The sequence below is a fragment of the Amphiura filiformis genome, unplaced genomic scaffold, assembly GCF_039555335.1.
Source record: "Amphiura filiformis unplaced genomic scaffold, Afil_fr2py scaffold_31, whole genome shotgun sequence".
Taxonomy (NCBI): domain Eukaryota; kingdom Metazoa; phylum Echinodermata; class Ophiuroidea; order Amphilepidida; family Amphiuridae; genus Amphiura; species Amphiura filiformis.
This window is the reverse complement of record NW_027305495.1, coordinates 545,195-563,026: the sequence shown is the minus strand read 5'-3', so window position 1 is coordinate 563,026 and position 17,832 is coordinate 545,195. Positions and strand designations below refer to the sequence as shown.

The following is a 17,832-nucleotide window of genomic DNA, read 5'->3' as shown; positions in this document are numbered from 1 at the left end:
GCTTCCCTTTGATAGGTGTTAAGTTGGTTTATAATATAATCTACCAGGGTAAACTTGGTTAAAGTAATGTTTTAATAACAAGTAAATGTAACTTGGGATTTACCTTATTTTTGCAGATATTTAAAACTGCATTTTAATTTGCTTTAAAGTAAGCATGACTTAGATAAATTTGAGTTAAACTTCATTTAGTATAAGTTTACTTAAGTTTGCAATTTTGATATCCCTGCAGATACAGAGGATGTAAAATTACAATAATGAGGAATTTTGTAATTCTCAGGAATTTGTTTAATTAATGAACAAATTTTACTATTTTACCCAACTTTTAGCAATGATTAAGCAATCAGCCTTTATGAAGTTAGCAATTAATATACATGTAAGGTCTTGATTTTTTTCAATGAATTTGCTACCCAATTCATACCAGTCAACATATCATAATTTTAAATAGGCCCCAGTTTATCGAAATCTGTACAATCTGTTGTAAAATAACGTGTTCATTTCTTCATCCTAACTAACCATAATTCATATGTACATTCCTTTACCTTACGATTTACCCAACCGAATTGCGCCCTCACTCACTCACACGTCAACAGACTACGTGGAAATTATAGATGGGAAAGTGACGCTATGTCGGTACGCTGCACAGAGCAGGTGTACACGTCCTAAGTGTAAATTCTACCATCCACCTACATCGAGTATGCCTTTGATGCCATCCACCGTCCCTTTAGGATCAATGCCGACGCCCGTCGTCACGTCGGTATAGGCTTCTGTGAAGCGACACGTAACGCCCCACCGGTCGTTTAGCTTGGGAGACCATTCCAAAGACAACGTAGTAAAACAAAAAAAAAAATTGAAAGGCATTTTGTCTTAGTATATGATATTCTTTAAAAAGAAAAAAAAAGGAAAAAAAAAAAACGTCGGCACTTGGTGGACTTTTTAAAAGTGCCACTGTTCATGTGTTCACATCTCTATAAAGTGCAATGTTTTGTGTGATTTAATATGGTGCCAAGACCAAAAACTTATTAAGCAAATTGCTTGGACTGAACAGAGAGGCTGGGCCAACTATTCTTGTTGTGTTGTTTGTAAAAAAAAGCCTAATATTTCAATAGACAAATACTCTTTAAGATGTATTTGTGATATGTAATAACTAACTTAACATCATATATATACCACTGGTCACTCAATGCTAGGCATTTCTTGGCCCACAATGTCGACAGGTTTGTTTTGAGTCGTTGGACTACTGTGTGTACATTTTAACAAAAGGGTAGTTTATATTTTAAGTTCATGGGCTTATATTATATGATTAGGAAGAGAAAGTATTTTGTTAATGATAATTTGAACCACAAAAGTGGTCCTTTTTTGTACTGTACTTTTTTGTTTTCTTATTTTGAAAGAAGAAAAAATAATAGAACTATATATTATGTTTTAACAATGCAGCTGAAAGCTGTTTATATACCAAAACTGCCATTTTTTGTCCCAAAGCTGGATTTTCCTGATTTCATGAATGATTTAGAAAGTAATGAAATTAGTTGTTTAAAACAAAAAAGCTTTGCAAAATCCAGGTGGAAGAATCCATATTTTGTATATAATTATGACAAGAAATTGTGATTTATTTCTGTCATTTGTGCCAAAAAATACTTCTTTGTGTGTTGATGTGTGCAGCTGATGAAGCAGGGTACGTAGAGGGCCCACTCGTGTACATAGAGGGCGCTCCTATACTTTCACTATTAAGTACAGTTAGTCTTATTGATTAAGACTGACCCCGTCTGAAGGATACCCTGGACTTTGGTAGAATGTCAAGAAAAATTCTAGAAATGGAAATAAATTTGGATTACAGCCAAGCTTCTATTACATTGGCTATTATTTGCTTATATATGACACTAATCTAGCAAAGACATTGACGTGACTCGTTAATAATCTAAAAGAATCAGAAGTCATAACATTTGTTTATAACAAAATTACCAATTCGTGAGCATCCAAAAAAATATTACGTAACAGACGGGGCAGTCAAGTTTTATCTTAAAAATGTAGCCAAGAATCATCAACCCCAGAAGGCTAAAGACTGACAGGGGAAAGTGTGGAGTTATAAAGATGAGTTGAACTAGTCTCCCTGGATGTTGCAATGCTTGATGGGTGACCTCATAGTGGGTCATTTTTTGTTTGTTTCACACATAGCATGTATACCTCCAAACTGGTTAACCTCTTAAATGGTGCTTTGTTTTTCTTAATTTTTAAAAGAATTACTTCTTACCTTACTTTTTACTGAGCTTCCCAAGATTATTATAATACTATTTTGAAAACAATTATCACAAATCGTCCACTTTCTGAATATTCATCTTATTAGAATGCTTGCTTTGCATTCAGTTTCACTTGATCAGGGAGTTATGAAAAAGTTTTTTGTTTGTTTGGGTAGAGTAGAATGATAATTTTTTTTCCATTTTTATTTTAAAATTGCCACCATGATGCAAACTGCAAAGAGGTCAAATGCTGAAATCTATATCCACCACGGGCTGGCCATGTTGCTGGGAATGAATGCATGACGCAAGCTTTTTACTTCCCAATTTGGTGATTTGTCTACTGAAAAAAAACTACTCTGTTGGTTGTTTGTGTCAAATAAGAGAAACAATTAACAAACAAACAAACAGGAGGAAACAATTTACAAACAAACTAACAGGAGGAAACAATTTACAAACAAACAAACAGGAGGAAACAATTTACAAACAAGCAAACAGGAGGAAACAATTTACAAACAAACAAACAAGAGGAAACAATTTACAAACAAGCAAACAGGAGGAAACAATTTACAAACAAGCAAACAGGAGGAAACAATTTACAAACAAACAAACAGGAGGAAACAATTTACAAACAAACAAACAGGAGGAAACAATTTACAAACAAACAAACAGGAGGAAACAATTTACAAACAAATGAACAGGAGGAAACAATTTACAAACAATCAAACAAAACTTTTTACAACAGAGGCAAGATAAGTGAACACTCAAAGGGGAAAAATGACAGAAAAAGAAAGACTTGCATAACAGAAAAATATGCACAATAAAAAAAATATCAAAGGTAAAACAAACAATATAATAGTGAAGGAAAACAAACAAACCAATGGCCACCTTTTAAGAGGCTTTTCTGTATTGAGACCAACAGGGTAGTAGTATGTTAAAATAGCTATTTTGTATGTTTGTATGCATTTTAACCCGATTCCTTTATATTGGTGGCGCTAATGTCTTTTCTCCCCTATTTCTACTTGTGTATCTTACAAAACAAATCACTACTTGCACTGTTTTTTATGAATATTATCTTTGATTGTGTTGCTTGTCACCCGATATATACTTTTTCAGACCAGCTTGAGGTCATAGATGGGAAAGTGACGATGTGCCGTGATGCTGCTAAAGGCAAATGTGCACGTGCCAACTGCAAATACTACCACACTCCTTCCTCAAGCTCGCCCACGCCAACGCCAGCCACAACCATGTAGAGCTCAGTCTCAACCCCTAGCCTGCCTGCCTGTATGCCGCCTGTGCTCGCGCGCTGCCTGCTTGGTGGCGCTCGGCTCAGTTTTGCCTGCCGCTACTCAGTACAGTGCTACCCAGTCTGCTCTCAGCTACAGCAGAATTTTTTTACTATAGCTCATCACCATGCTATATTTTGCAAGTTTTTACCAACTTAAAAATTGACAAGAGCCAATTGCTAGTTTTTTTTTAATTGTTTACCCACATTTTGCTACTAGCTCTGATTTAGATTGTTTTGTCACTTGTTTACAAATACCTTTAGTGTGTATAAAATGCTTGATTGTATATGTCTGCATAAATAGGGACCCTGGTGTTGTCTTTTTCTTTAAATAATCATTCATAAGAAGACGTAACATATTTAGTCAGCAGGGGCAAAATGTGAAGGTTTAACACAAGTTTTTTCTCACGTTTAGGCTGCCTGAAATGCCCTGGAATTTTTTTTTGCTTTATATACAATGCTGCTTGCCCTTGCTGAACACAGCTGGTATGCAGCTTTTAAATCAGGTGTTAGCCGTGCTGTTGTATGTACAGGGTGCTACAAAAAAATATCTGTAGATGATATCAACGCTATTATTATTACTGTGGCTGTCATATCCGCCTGCTTGCCTGGCCTACTGGCTAATTTCTACATGTAGTAGTGGTTTATTGATTGATTTAGCATGCCAAAAAAATCCCCGTATTGATGCTATATTATTATACATGCTTGGTATCACCAGGAATCAAATAGGCAGTCATTTTGCATGATGTGTGCGTGTGTGATCAACTCCAAAGCAGGGACTAACCCGGTGTGCCATCACGTCTACCTACTCCCTCTGTTTTTATGTCAGAAGATCTCTGAATCTTTATCTATCGGAATCAGGTTGACTGACACAGTGTGATGCATCTAAAATAGTGTGTTGTAAGTCTCTGCTTACTGTTTTCTATCACCTTTACTACTTGTCATGCATGTCGCTGCCTTTTTGGTTTCCTACGTAGAAATTGGGTAACTGTAAAGATTTATGCCTGCATATTCCCCCATCATCCAAATGAAATTAAGAAATTTAAAACAAATCCTTGGAAAATGACATAATTCTCCCGTAAACCAAAAGTGCTTTATATTTGGAACTACATGAACAAGATGTGTATATTTTTTTAATGGGCATCCAAGAGTTGGCGACTCTTCTTCATTAAAAAAAATTAAGCATTGACTATTTACTGCTTGCAATTTTAATCAAAAACTAATAACAATACATTTGTTTGTTTGAGTCTGCCGAATTCGGAAACCCGCACTTGTCGAGCCTGCCGAATTCGGAACCCACATCTGTTGATACCCTGTTTCTTGTTGTATTGGTTCTGATAAAGCTTTTGGTTTTCTTTTGATTTATGGCATTTTCAATCTGTATTGTGGCTACTGGGGGCAGTCAGTGGGGGCGCCCAAATTTTTTTCTGGGGGGCAATTGGCGGAGACAGAGCCCTCCCCCCTAGCGCCGCCACTGGGGGCAGTGACTTGTAATTGAGTGTCTCTTAGCATTGCACTAAATACGTAATTGTCTACATGTTTCTTGTGTGAACAGATTTTTGCCTATCAAATCAAACAAATAGACTAAATATTAGTCTATTTATAAATGTGTACTTAAATATTATAATCTTTGTAAATATATACTATCAAAAAAAACCGACCATACTATTTTAGATTATGGTTTTTGTTTTTATTTCAATACGTCTAGTAAACAATTCAAAAAGGCAGTAGCTATAGCATAGTAGAATGTTAAATTGTTGTCCAGAGTTTTTGCAACCATGGCAACAAAATTATACCGATTCACATATTTTGTGACTTTTGATTGTAATCACAGAAATTACACCACTATCTGAAAAAAATTATCCCCAGAAAGTAGAATATATTTGGTAGACGTTATATGACCGTACCATACCGTACACAGAATTTATTAAGTAGTATGTTAGTATTTTATAGACCGTTTGTGTAGTGAGCTTGTTGTTCGGTAAATCAGACATGCCTGAGTCTAAAATGCACTGGAATCAAGTTTTCCATTTTAGATGAATTCATATAAAACAGGCTGTTATTAGTAGTTGCAGCATAGATTCAAAATCCAGCATCATGTTATAGAGAAATTTACCTACTTTTTGATCACAAAATTTCATTTTTTTGCACCAATCTTGTCCACCACATGAATTGTCCAGCCGTTTCGCTGGTTTTGTTTTATAACCTAAAATTTGCTCAATGTAGACAAGCAAGGTACAATTGGGAATGACTGATTTACCGAAAAAGCAAGAGTTGTGGTAAGGTTCTACAATATGGTACATCACACGTGTGTCACACGCCCTCTACTGATTATTTGAGGACAGTCACACGGAGCTCGGCTACGACTACAGAGAATATGTGTATCCAATTATAGAATCGTACCCACTTTAAAGTAGTAGGTCAGCTTGGAAATGGTGATTGTTTGGCTGGGTGGGTCTTGCTGTGACTAATATGATTACCGTCGTTGACTGCATTGTCTTTTTAAAGACATTTCTTGTTACTCTTACAAAACAGGAAAATACTGGTGTTACCATTTTAACCACATTTGTTTCTACACAGTTCTTGTTGTTATTTTTTAAGGGATCTAGTGGTCGCAGACAGATAATATTAAACTTGCAATACACTTAATATTGGATCTTTTAAAGTCCCATTATGCCAATTAATTGGTCAGAAGTTCTAAACATGGCCAAGAACTGAATTATCTTCCAAAGTGATTGAATTTTTTGCCAGTTTTGGTAGGTTTTTGAAATGCTGATTTTAAGAGCGCTGGATTCCTCTTTGTCTATCTCACACAAAGAAAACAAAATTCATTAAACCCACAGTGTTCATGTAGTCATGGAATGACCTTGCAGAGATTGGGGGTCAAAACCTCATACTCTTCAACCTGATGTCAACTAGTTGTAACATTTCAATAGATTACTGAACTGTGTATTGAGAATGAGGTTGGTTCACATTACCATCTTCACTGGCAAGGGTCATTGATCAATATGTGTGTGTGTGCAGTCATGGAGGAACCTTTCCCGTTGGGTACTAAAACTCATACTCTGAAGGTCGAGTTGTAAGTGCTCACTGGTAACTGTAGGTCGTTGAACTATGACACGAGGATTGAGGCTGTTATAGTAAGAGGTCATCATATTTGTCACAGTAAGGAATGCCAGTCACAGCTGACTTTAGCGTATTGTATTTTAAGACAATCTTATTCTAAAATGTGATCTACCAAAGATGGTTTTAAACAAAAATGTGTTAATGCTCAAAACGAGATTCTATAGGCAAACCTGTTATATGCTAAAAATTTAGCGCAGTCATACATGCCTGTTATTGCACACAATAAAAAAAATGCACCAATTAAAAATAATTGCTGACTGGAAATTGTGCCATGCTCCAAAGAATAGGTAGAGAAAGAAAAAAAGGCCACATGTTTGTCAAAAAAAAAAAGCATTGCTGCACAATAATATTTTCTTATTGACCGTAGAAGTGCAAAGGTTCTTTTCTTCGGTAACCATTTGTAGTAGTGGTTACAGTTAAGTGTAATTAGGAATAAGTCGATATAAAACACCTATTGCCGTCTCCCCATAAACATTTAAAAGCCACGGTAAATTGGTAATGTAATTATCATTTTACAATTTTAGAATTCTGAGTGGCTTTCATATCAAATTATATTTTGGACATTTGCAGCAACAATACTGACATTTAATTGATTTCTAAAATATGTTAAGAAAGTACATTTTTAGACATAATGATTATACTGTTTGGCAATTTTAACTAATTCTGACATACGCAACCAACTAAGACCAAGTAAGGATTCAGATGTTGAAATATAGACTGCAACAGAATTAGGATAACAGTTATTTTCACCTTTGTATATCCTAAACAAACAGATATATCATACGTGGAACCAGCAGCCAATAGCTGCATATTTTAGCTCGGAATTAAAAGAAATGAGGACACAATGATCAAAAATCCCAAAAGAAGATGCAAATTTAAAAGTTGCTGTTACTCCATTGGATGCTCTATTGATTAATTGTACAATCATTCTCGAACAAGAGCACTGAGCGTCATGCTTGCCAATAATATGAACATTAAACTGACTTTTGATCTTGTTCCTTCCTTGAATTTTAGGTCACTGTTTCGTTAATTCTGAACCGATATCAACCAATGAGCTCTTAAATCAGAGCTAAAAGGTTCATGTCTTGGCTGTTGGTTTGTCTTTGTTTAGGATATACAGGGGTGAACTTCACTGGTACCCTAATTCGTTTGCAGTCTGTAATTTAAGTTAAATGTGGAATTAGTTGAGAATTAGGTTAGTTTTGAAACAAATTTGTAGGAATTTTCAAGTGAACAGAAAGTGAACTCGTGCAAAAGTAGGCCAAATCCCAGCAATCATTCACATTAAGCTTTCCAAACCATTATGCGCTTTGCTTATTATCGTTGGCAAATTTAAAACAAAAAATTTAAAAAAATGGCAGGCCTTTACTTATCTTGCTGCTATAATTTCTTGCAATTGGGATCAGGGAGCTTAAAATAATAATTCGAATTGGTTGCCATAGCAACTGTGGATACCATAGATACCAATTATTTTGTGTGACTGCCAAAGTGTCTTGCCAGTATATTTCCACTTGACAATTTTTAACTTCGAAAAAAAAAGATGCCCATTTTTGAACTTGCTTTTTTAAAACAAGAAATTCTTGGAATTATTTTGTATCAAGAAAAATAAAAATTGTTGGAAATGATGGCGAATCAAGTATGATTGGGGGGAATTTCAAAAACATCGAGGATAAAAAAATAATGGCATGAATATGTGTGTGCATTTAAAAGTGCAAGAGAATCTTGTGACGACAAAATAACAGGATTTAAAAAAAAATACTAACAAACCAACTAGGCTGGTATGTTGTTGTTCTTGTATGTATGGATGAAAAATTGATAAATAGTCAAATGTTTATATATATATAGTGAATTTTTTGAGATATGTAATACATATTTGAATGAAGGGAACATATTTGGTGTGATTACTACTCCTGTAATGTTCGTAATACACTTAGACACCGAAATGGGCTGTTCTGGTTGAAATCCATACACCCCCTGTATAAGACAAGACCGTAATCTCCCACACAGGGGTGTGAATTTCAAATGGGGTTACCTGAATGGGTGCTTCCATGTAAAATCTACACCCCCTGTGTGGGAGATTACGGTTGTGTCTTCCACAGGGGGTGTATGGATTTCAAGTGGAATAGCCCAGTACTTTAGTATTATTTCTATTGTATAGTATGTCAGCCCAGTGTAGTAGGGAGCTACTTAGTCATTTTTTCTCAAATATTATATAGTAGAAAGAAGAGAATAAAAAACATTGCTTTTGATATATTTTTTGTACAACTCGAAATATTAAGGGAATTTTGCCAAATTTACCAACTCATGAATGTGATACAATGATGAACATCTCTCCATGTTTTTTACATTAGTTTATTCAAACAAAAAATGGCTCCGTTGATAGCGTGACCGACGCTTTCTTGCCAGAAGGAAGCATGTGTGTACAGTACATGAAGTGTGTCCAATGATGATTAGATATGTTATTATAGTAGGGGTGAGTAATTACCATTATTTGACCTTTGACCTAAGTATCAACTGAAATCTCAGTTTTACTGAAATGCTGTCCATAAAGACATTGTCTTATATTTTAACTCAATCAAGTGTATCTTTATATTACTTTTTAGAGAGGACACTTAAAAAAAATGAATTTTCTGTGTTCTCATAGTGTCTTATTATTATTATTATTATTAAAAAGAGTTTGTTCTTTTTTAGGTATTCTTTTACATTGTAAATGTATTAAAAATTGTAAGTTTTAAGAATAATTATACATGATGATTTTTTCCACTTTGGAGTAGAAGTTGTATTATTTGTTTAATTGCTTAGGTTGTATTTCATTCACCAAGTGTGTTCCTATGTGTATTTAGAGACATCCATTGATGCACTGGCTGTTAGATGGGATTCCGTCACACAACCCCCCACTTATTAAAGTAGCGTCCCACACGTGGTGGTGATGCTGCATATTGTTGAGATCCTTTGCAGATATATTTGGTAATAATATCCCTATGTTGTGATGAAGGTCTGTTGTCACCTTTATACCAATTTTGGAGTTGGTCCAGCAGTCCTCTGACAATGTTTGATCTTGGAAGCCTTAAACTTGAATCTCCAGACATCTGCAGGGGTCAAATAGGTATTACAGACAACATCACTGGCGCAGACATGTTACAATTAAAATACAGACTGGTCTCACTCATTTTTTTCCCTCCGTCCATCTGTAAAAATGATTTACAAACATGTTGTGTGACGGAACCCCGTCATGACGCTGTGCGTCATATCACTTCAAACCCACGTAGTATGTAGTATGTAGTCGATAGTTGTCATCATATATGTATACAGAGGTTTAAAACCTTTTCATATTATTATTGATTGTGGTACTTAGTATATCTCTATATTATGAAGAAATGAAAATGTGATTGAGAATTGATCGGACCGACAAAATTGTAGTCAGTTTTTGTTCGTTTGCTATTGTATGAGTAGATGGCGCTGTGAAGTTACGACCCACGCATCGCTGTCCATAAGGCATGGATCCTGCGAGCCGTTGTATATGGTATGTAGATGGGTTAACATTTCATTTCAAAATGTTCACAAACCATTTGAATATATTATGCATGGCTCAAGGAGGAAAATTGACATGATTAAACAATTTTCTGCAAAAAACGGCGGTGTTTGGATTCGAAAACAGGACTTGGCTAAAGTCTACACAATACACACCAAATGAGCTCTCACTGATTATCTCAATTGGTCTTGATCAAGTCTTTGTATAATTCTTGTAAATCTTTAAGCTCCACTTGTATCATACACCCCCAGCCCATCAACAGTACATTGTAATGACATGGAATGATGGAATAATGGTTGGACAGAAATGATATGTTGGTACATCTGCCCTTCCCAATCAAATACACAGTATCCGCTCTCAAGACTGCCTGTAGATACAGCCTTTTACTGTGGGAGCAAAATGGGCTATTCCTTTTGAAATCCATACTCCCTGTATGGAAGACATGACCTTAATATCCCACACAGGGGGGTGTAGATCTTAAATTGAGTCACACATTCAGGTAACCCCATCTGAAATTTGCACTCCCTGTGTGAGAGATTAAGGTTGTGTCTTCCATAGGGGGTGTAAGGGCTTCAACTGGATTAGCCTAGTAGCTGCCTCCAGATAAAAAGACAGTATATGCTATGGTATTTCCATGTAGATACAGCATTGTGATTGGTTCAACACCTGTCTCCTATTAAGAAGGCTGTATCTATTTTTCGGCTTGTGCGCAGATACTGTGTCTGGGAAGGCAGACATACCAACTTTTGTTTAGGTCAGTTCAGGTGGGAGTCCTCCACAAGATGGAAACCGGTAGAGGCTGCTGCGCCCGGCCAGACTGGCCAGCCGGTGCCTGGGCAAAGTTTTTGTTTGATGTGGAAACCACCTTAACTGATCGGAACATTCTTCTTTATTTTGGGAGAACCATCTTTTGTTTGTATTTTTACCTGTAAGAATTTTATTTTATTGTTTAGCTACGCTGCTCAGAGTCCAAGACTCATAAAAAATTGCGGGCAAAATTGCTGGTTATCGGGTTTTAAGCACAAACGTGCAAAAAAATTTAGGACAATTTCTACTTTACCAACAAAATTGTTGATGTTGCATACAGCATTCATTCAGGATGAGTTGAACATTCACACTAACCAAGAATTCAAAAGTGTGCAGATAATTTTCAGAAAAAAACAGTTATTTGGGTTTTTGCGAGGCAGTTATCATCACAGTTCTATTTTTGTGACGGAAATAAAATGAAAATAGTTCAAATGCATGATTTCTAACAGTGTAACTCGCCCAAATTTATTTACATTCTCCGTTTTATTTTAGCTTTCCCCTCCCTTAGCCCCAAAATTAGTATTTCATTTTTTTGTCTTTCCTGAACTTAGTTCAGAGAGAGACTATGCAATCACTATTTCTGTTTGTATGCGCTAATTTTGTTCAGGTTTCGTAAAATAGACACCATTCCAAAAGCATCACTACCGCTAAGCTTAAACTTGGTAGCAATGATCGTTTGGTGAGGCACTTTTGGTGACCTGAAGGGTGTTGAGGTCAAGGGTCATTGTGGGGTCAAATGAGGTCATTATGCACAAATACTAAAAACTCCTTGTAAAAGCAATTGATCATTTACCAAGGTTGATCAAAATACTTTGTATGCGAAGGGTATAGTGGGATGTCAAGGTCAATACGGTCAAAGATCATTCAGGGGTCATATACCCAATTTATTTGAAATTTCAGGAAATGGTTCTGATCTTGTTGGAAATATTTTTTGAAGGTCATCTAGAGGTCAAATGAGAAGAACTAGCCATGAGGAGAAATCAAGTTTTTTTTGCCCGGGATCAGAGTATGGAGGATTTCTTTGATACCGGTTGTAATTCTTATTTCCTGGAATATCAGTGGCATGTGACCACATGGGGCTTACAATTGCTTGCTCAGCATGTTCAGAGCAAATAATAAATTTATATGAATGTTCAATTCAGGCAAGACTAATGCACCATTGGTGCTCTTTTAAATACAAACGAGACCAAATGATTAAAGTTAGGTTGCTTTATTTAGATTTAATTTGCTCGTTAATTTGTGCAGGGTGTTTAAAATATAAGAAGCAATTACATCAGCGATTTGCATGCTTTCTATCCCATATTTCAAACACCCTGTATTTAAATCAATTTTGAACATTTTTAAAAGTAGTGAACTGGTAGAGATGACAATATTTCTTGAAACCATAATTTTCACTCTGCAAGTTTTACTTTTCAAAAAAGTACAGCAAATGGTGTTTTCTAAAGATGTAAATAATATTATCAATTATATATTTGACCAATTATTGATGGACATAACCCAAATTTGCTCCGTAAGTAGCTGTTCTGCTTAAAATCCATACACCCTCTATGGAAGACATGCCCTTAATCTCCCACACAGGGAGTGTGAATTTCAGGTGGGCTACCTGAATAGGGGTCTTCTCTTGAAATCTACACCCCCTGTGTGAGAGATTAAGGTCATGTCTTCAATAGGGGGTGTATGGATTTCAACTGGCATAGCCCAATCCTAGTTGTGTATAAACATACCTGTCATTTCTACCAGTTTCTACATTCTTATTTTAGTTAATGTTTAAAAAAAAAACTCCCACTACTGGTTGAAAGTAACTAAAAAACAAAATTGTAAATTGAAAAGGTCGATGACCCTAAACTGTACAAAAGAAATCGCAAGCGATTTTCTTAATCCACCGCACCCCTCTGATACAAGTGGTATATTCCACTGAATTCCACCGCACCCTTCTAATACAAGTGGTATATTCCACAGCACATTCTTGATACAAGTGGTGTACCCACAATGCACCACACATCCCACAATGCACCTGCTTCACACTCCCCCACACACACTGTGATTATTACTGCACATGTATATCCCCCTGTACAATTTTTATAATGTAGTATCTAAATTGTTGTAGAAATTTTGTCCACTGGTAGTAAAAATGTCTTTTAACTCCTGAAATGTACGGCAATTTTTTGCTCTCCAGCTTTTATCGACAATTACCAAATAATCAAATGTCACAAATGATATCTACTGATGAGTATCATTGCTAATATGTATACCCTGAAATACTTGGAATAATATCACATTTTTTTAACAAAAACAAAATTATTGCCAATACAATATTCATTAATTTCAACTAAAAGTTTGAAGAAAAAAAAATGTTCTGGTTAAAATGTCTTCATATAAATTTTAATATTTTGTGAACCTGTTTAAGTAAGATTATTTGTGTGGCATGTTTGATGCACAGTTAATGACTTGAATTGAAGATGTAATGAAACTTCAGAATTATGAGATAATTGGTATAACTAAAATACCAAATTCCTGCCAGATTGCTCTGTGATTTCTAACATTTCTATGCTTGTTAAATATTTTTAAAGTTTTAAACAAAATCAATAACTGTGCATGAATCATCCAAATGATTTGAAAATATGTAAAGTTATAATCAGTTCTTTCCAGTGTGTTAGTTCAGATTGTGATCAAGACTTTCAGAATTTCCTGAATATCAAAACCTCACCGTGATTGAAGTCATCGCAACTTCATTTTGGATTTTTTAAACGGAGGTGGGTTCAAGAACTTATGGTCTATATTCACACAGGCCTCTTATCACCTGCTTTTGTGATGGAACGGGTCGCTATATTTTACTGAAATGACATATTGGCTCGGATTGACTATTACTAACCATACATGTATGCTATTATAAGCTCATCATAGCAGTCAGCTGTTGCATGCTATCACCTTTGTCTAATTTCACATCTAAGCACCTGCTGTAAACCAACAGAAAAGGTCTTAACATAACCTAGGCCTACAAATAAGGCTCAAACCTGCCGCAGGTCTGACATATCAATTCAAAGACTAAGTTTGGCTGCTTGCCCAATCCACACACTCTTTGTTAAACATCTCTGTGAAATCAGGCATGGTGTTACCCCATAAACAGCTGCTGTTATTGTATCACTAATCTCATGAATGGAGACGAAGAGACGTACCAACTTATGTATTACTATACATCAGTACTATACTCATTGTCTTGCCCATATATGTCCCTATCAAGGTGCGTAGTGCAGTTACAGAGGTCTGATTGAAGTATTCGGTAGATATTTTGTGACTAGTCCACAATATTTTGCTATAGTTGCTCTGGTATATCGCATGATCACGTGAGGTAGCAAGCTTTCCGCTTAATTGTTTAATCATACAAAGTGTGTGGGTATATATATGGTAGACTTCTTCACTTTAAAAAAAAAAAAAGAAGTCCAACTATAATGTTTGTGAAAATGATAAGAACATATTAGACTATATAAATATTATGGAACCAATTTTTTTTTAATATAGTGCCATTAATAACCAAAATTGACAGCATTATTGTATGTATATTGGCTTTTTTTGTGGAGCTTTGAAAAAAAAATTGAGATGTTGCTTTCATCATGGTGCTGGCTTGAATGTGAATTGCTTTAAAAAATTAAAAAATCTGCATCACACGCGTAGCTCTGCCCTACCGAGTAAAAAGAAAGTATATGCAAGTAAACTACACGACAGATACTGCTATATTACTGAAGAGACAGGTGTTCAGTCGGCTCACAAGGTAAAAATGTATCTACAAGTAAACTACTTACTAGATACAGCCTTATTAGTTGAGAAAACAGGTGATTTTGAATCAGTCTGCCTACGGTAAAAATGCCCTATCGACAAGCAAAGCACACACCAGATAGTGTGTTTTATTTTTTTATTTAGGAGGCAGTTTTTGAGTCAGTCCTCTTTACAAAGTAAAAGGCAATATCTGATCATAAGTAACAAAGCATATACTGCATTCACTATCGGCTATAATCGACATCATACCCAATGGCATAGTTGTATGACCTTCAATAACCAAGCAAAGCTCATAATTTGACCTAAAGTTGTGGGGTATGAGTTTTAATACCCAACTCATCTAAAGGTCATTTTTTGAGTGTAGATGCATATTGGAGGTTAAGGAACTGTGTCTTAGGGATTGTCATGTTTGAAATCGTAGTGATTTTTTACGTGGGAAGGCAGAGCTATTGAATCTACAAACAGACCTCTGTAACTGAACAATAAAAACATAAACCGTGTATCAACTCATTTTGTGTGAATTGTTTTGGGAGTTAAAAAGTTAATAGCAATGAAATAAAGAGTCTGCTTAAGCAAAATATGAAATCCCAAAATTGAAATGACGGATGGTGACATTTTTGTGTGTAAAGTATCTGCTGCCATTGATGACCTTGTGAACTTTGAATCTATTAGCCTCAACTTTATTGCTAAGTTCAGGAGAATGTGCTTGATGCAGTTGTATTTATGAACTGTTTCTTGATAATGAGGCACAGGTGTCCATGGTAACACACTACCAGTTGACAGTGTTGCCAGAAGATGCTTGTTACTTACAATTGGGCTGATTTTGAAATGCAAAAGTCTTTGTAAAAACTATTTTTGATGTGAAATCGATAGTTTAGGCCATAATTTGACTTCTTATCAATTAACCCAGCCCATTTATGCACATCTCTAGAGCTTAAATACATGGGAGTGGTTGATAGGCTTAAAATTTCTACTGGACATTGTAAGACATTGAATATTTACTCTTAAAAAGAAACATGTCCTGGTGTCAATGGCAGCGAAGTCATCCATCCGTCTGTCTGTCTGTCCGTCAGTCTGAGTGAATTGTTGCCAATTGTTCTTCTCCTAAGCTTGCTTTACTATTGTGTTGTGTCTGATATAGCTGTGGTAAGAAAAAAAATTGTACCACAATAAAGAATTAGATTATCAAACTATACTGATTCAAAAGAAGCTTGTCTATGTGTGTTTATTAGGCTTGGTTTGTACTGATATTTTGTGTATAACTGTTTGCAAATTTCACAACGGTCCAATATACTATATATCTACCGTAGGTAGCATTAAACACAATGGTCCAATATGCTATCTACTGTAGATAACATAACTGTTTGCAAATTTCACAACAAAATTTATTCATTCAGCCCATTAAAAAAGGTTGTCCTTCACCAACCGACACTTTATTTTGAAAACCAAGAAAACTAGTTTTTATTGTACAATACCTGTGAATACAGACTCTTTAATGTTGGAATTCCAAAAGTATTAGTTCTTCAGAGGTTTTTTTTCTTCATAATTTTGACATCCTAAAATTGTTGAGGGAACAAACCAAAAGATTGATGACGTCCTATAAACGTAACTAGTTTCGTTTCTCAGCTGACCCCCTCCCTCCCTGTCAGAAACGTAATAAAAAATTTTGAAAATTTATTTTTACCCCTCCCCCCAAACGAAACTAGTTTCGTTTATAGGATGTCATCGATCTTTTGATTTGTTCCCTAAAATAGGTTCTTTGCACTTGACACAATGGTCAAAGATAGCAGTAAACCACGATGGACTAATATATACTATCTACTGTAGATAGCAGAAAACACAATGGTGCAATATACTATCTACTGTAGCTAGATAACAGTAAAACATGCTGGTCCAATATGCTATCTACTGTAGATAGCAGAAAAAAACAATGGTCCAATATGCTATCTACTGTAGATAGCAGAAAAACACAATGGTCCAATATACAATCTACTGTAGATAGCAATAAAACACAATGGTCCAATATGCTATCTTCTGAAGATAGCAGTAAAACGAAATGGTCCAATATACAGGGTGTCCCAAAAATAGAGGCCCCTCATTGCACCATCTTTTTCGCCTATTTCTGAAAAGTTGATCAAATGTATTTTGGTATGTAAAGAAACCTTTAATTGTTAGCTTTCATAAACCAGAACAATTATTTCAATCGGCTCACAACTTTTGAAGATATGCCTTTTAAAGACAAGTACCCGTTTTTTTTTTTTTTTTCGGATAGCAAACAGAGTGGTTGGGATGGGTCATGCTGTGGAGTGGCCTGCAAGATCACCAGACCTCACACCACTTGATTTCTTCATTTGTGGCAAAATCCAAGATCTTTGCAAACGTATTACTGCTATATTCGCAAGTATCAGGTGCACAAGATTGGTACGCAACGCAATTGATGCAATGAGGACTAGGGCAACCAGGTAGAGGGCAGAGACAAACTAAACGGCCCTTTTTAGGGCTACCTTTTAATCCAAAAAGAGGAATGACTTATGTTGTCAATAAAAAGAAAGCAAGAAACAATAAAGTAAGTAATTGCAAGTATAGCAAAAGAAGTCCCATCCCACATCAATTTCGCCCAAATTAATGACACTTAACAAAATCCATAACCCATAAGCCCACCGGTAAAGCCCATTCCCTAAAATAAAGTTGTTATTTTATAAAGTTATCATCGAGGAATGTTTTATATTCATGCATGGTATATGCACTTTTCAATCTTTGAAGTAGCCAAACCTCCTCCGTGGACAGAGTGAAAACGGATACATTTCTTTAAAAGGGCATATCTTCAAAAGTTATGAGCCGATTGAAATAATTGTTTCGGTTTATTACAGCTAACTGGTAAAGGCTTCTTTACATACCAACATATACTTGATCAACTTTTCTGAAATAGGAGAAAAAGAGGGCGCAATGAGGGGCATCTTTTTTTGGGGACACCCTGTACTATGTACTGTAGATAGCAGTAAAAGGAAATGGTCCAATATACTATCTTCTGTAGATACCAGTAAAACATGATGGTCCAATATGCTATCTACTGTAGA

The 17,832-nt window shown here is 35.5% G+C and overlaps 1 protein-coding gene across 17 annotated transcripts in view; it reads left to right on the top strand.

The window, feature by feature from the left end:
• The window catches only part of LOC140143876 (muscleblind-like protein 1), a 485,567-nt gene extending 471,255 nt beyond the window's left edge, over positions 1–14,312 (top strand). For 15 of the 17 annotated variants that reach the window (XM_072165702.1, XM_072165703.1, XM_072165705.1 and 12 more), the window contains one exon: positions 591–14,312. In XM_072165702.1, the coding sequence (XP_072021803.1) occupies positions 591–760 (170 nt within the window). In that variant the 3' untranslated portion in view covers positions 761–14,312. The remainder of the gene's footprint in view (positions 1–590) is intronic. The other 2 variants (XM_072165692.1, XM_072165690.1) reach the window with 1 other exon arrangement.
• The last annotated feature ends 3,520 nt before the right edge of the window (positions 14,313–17,832 follow it).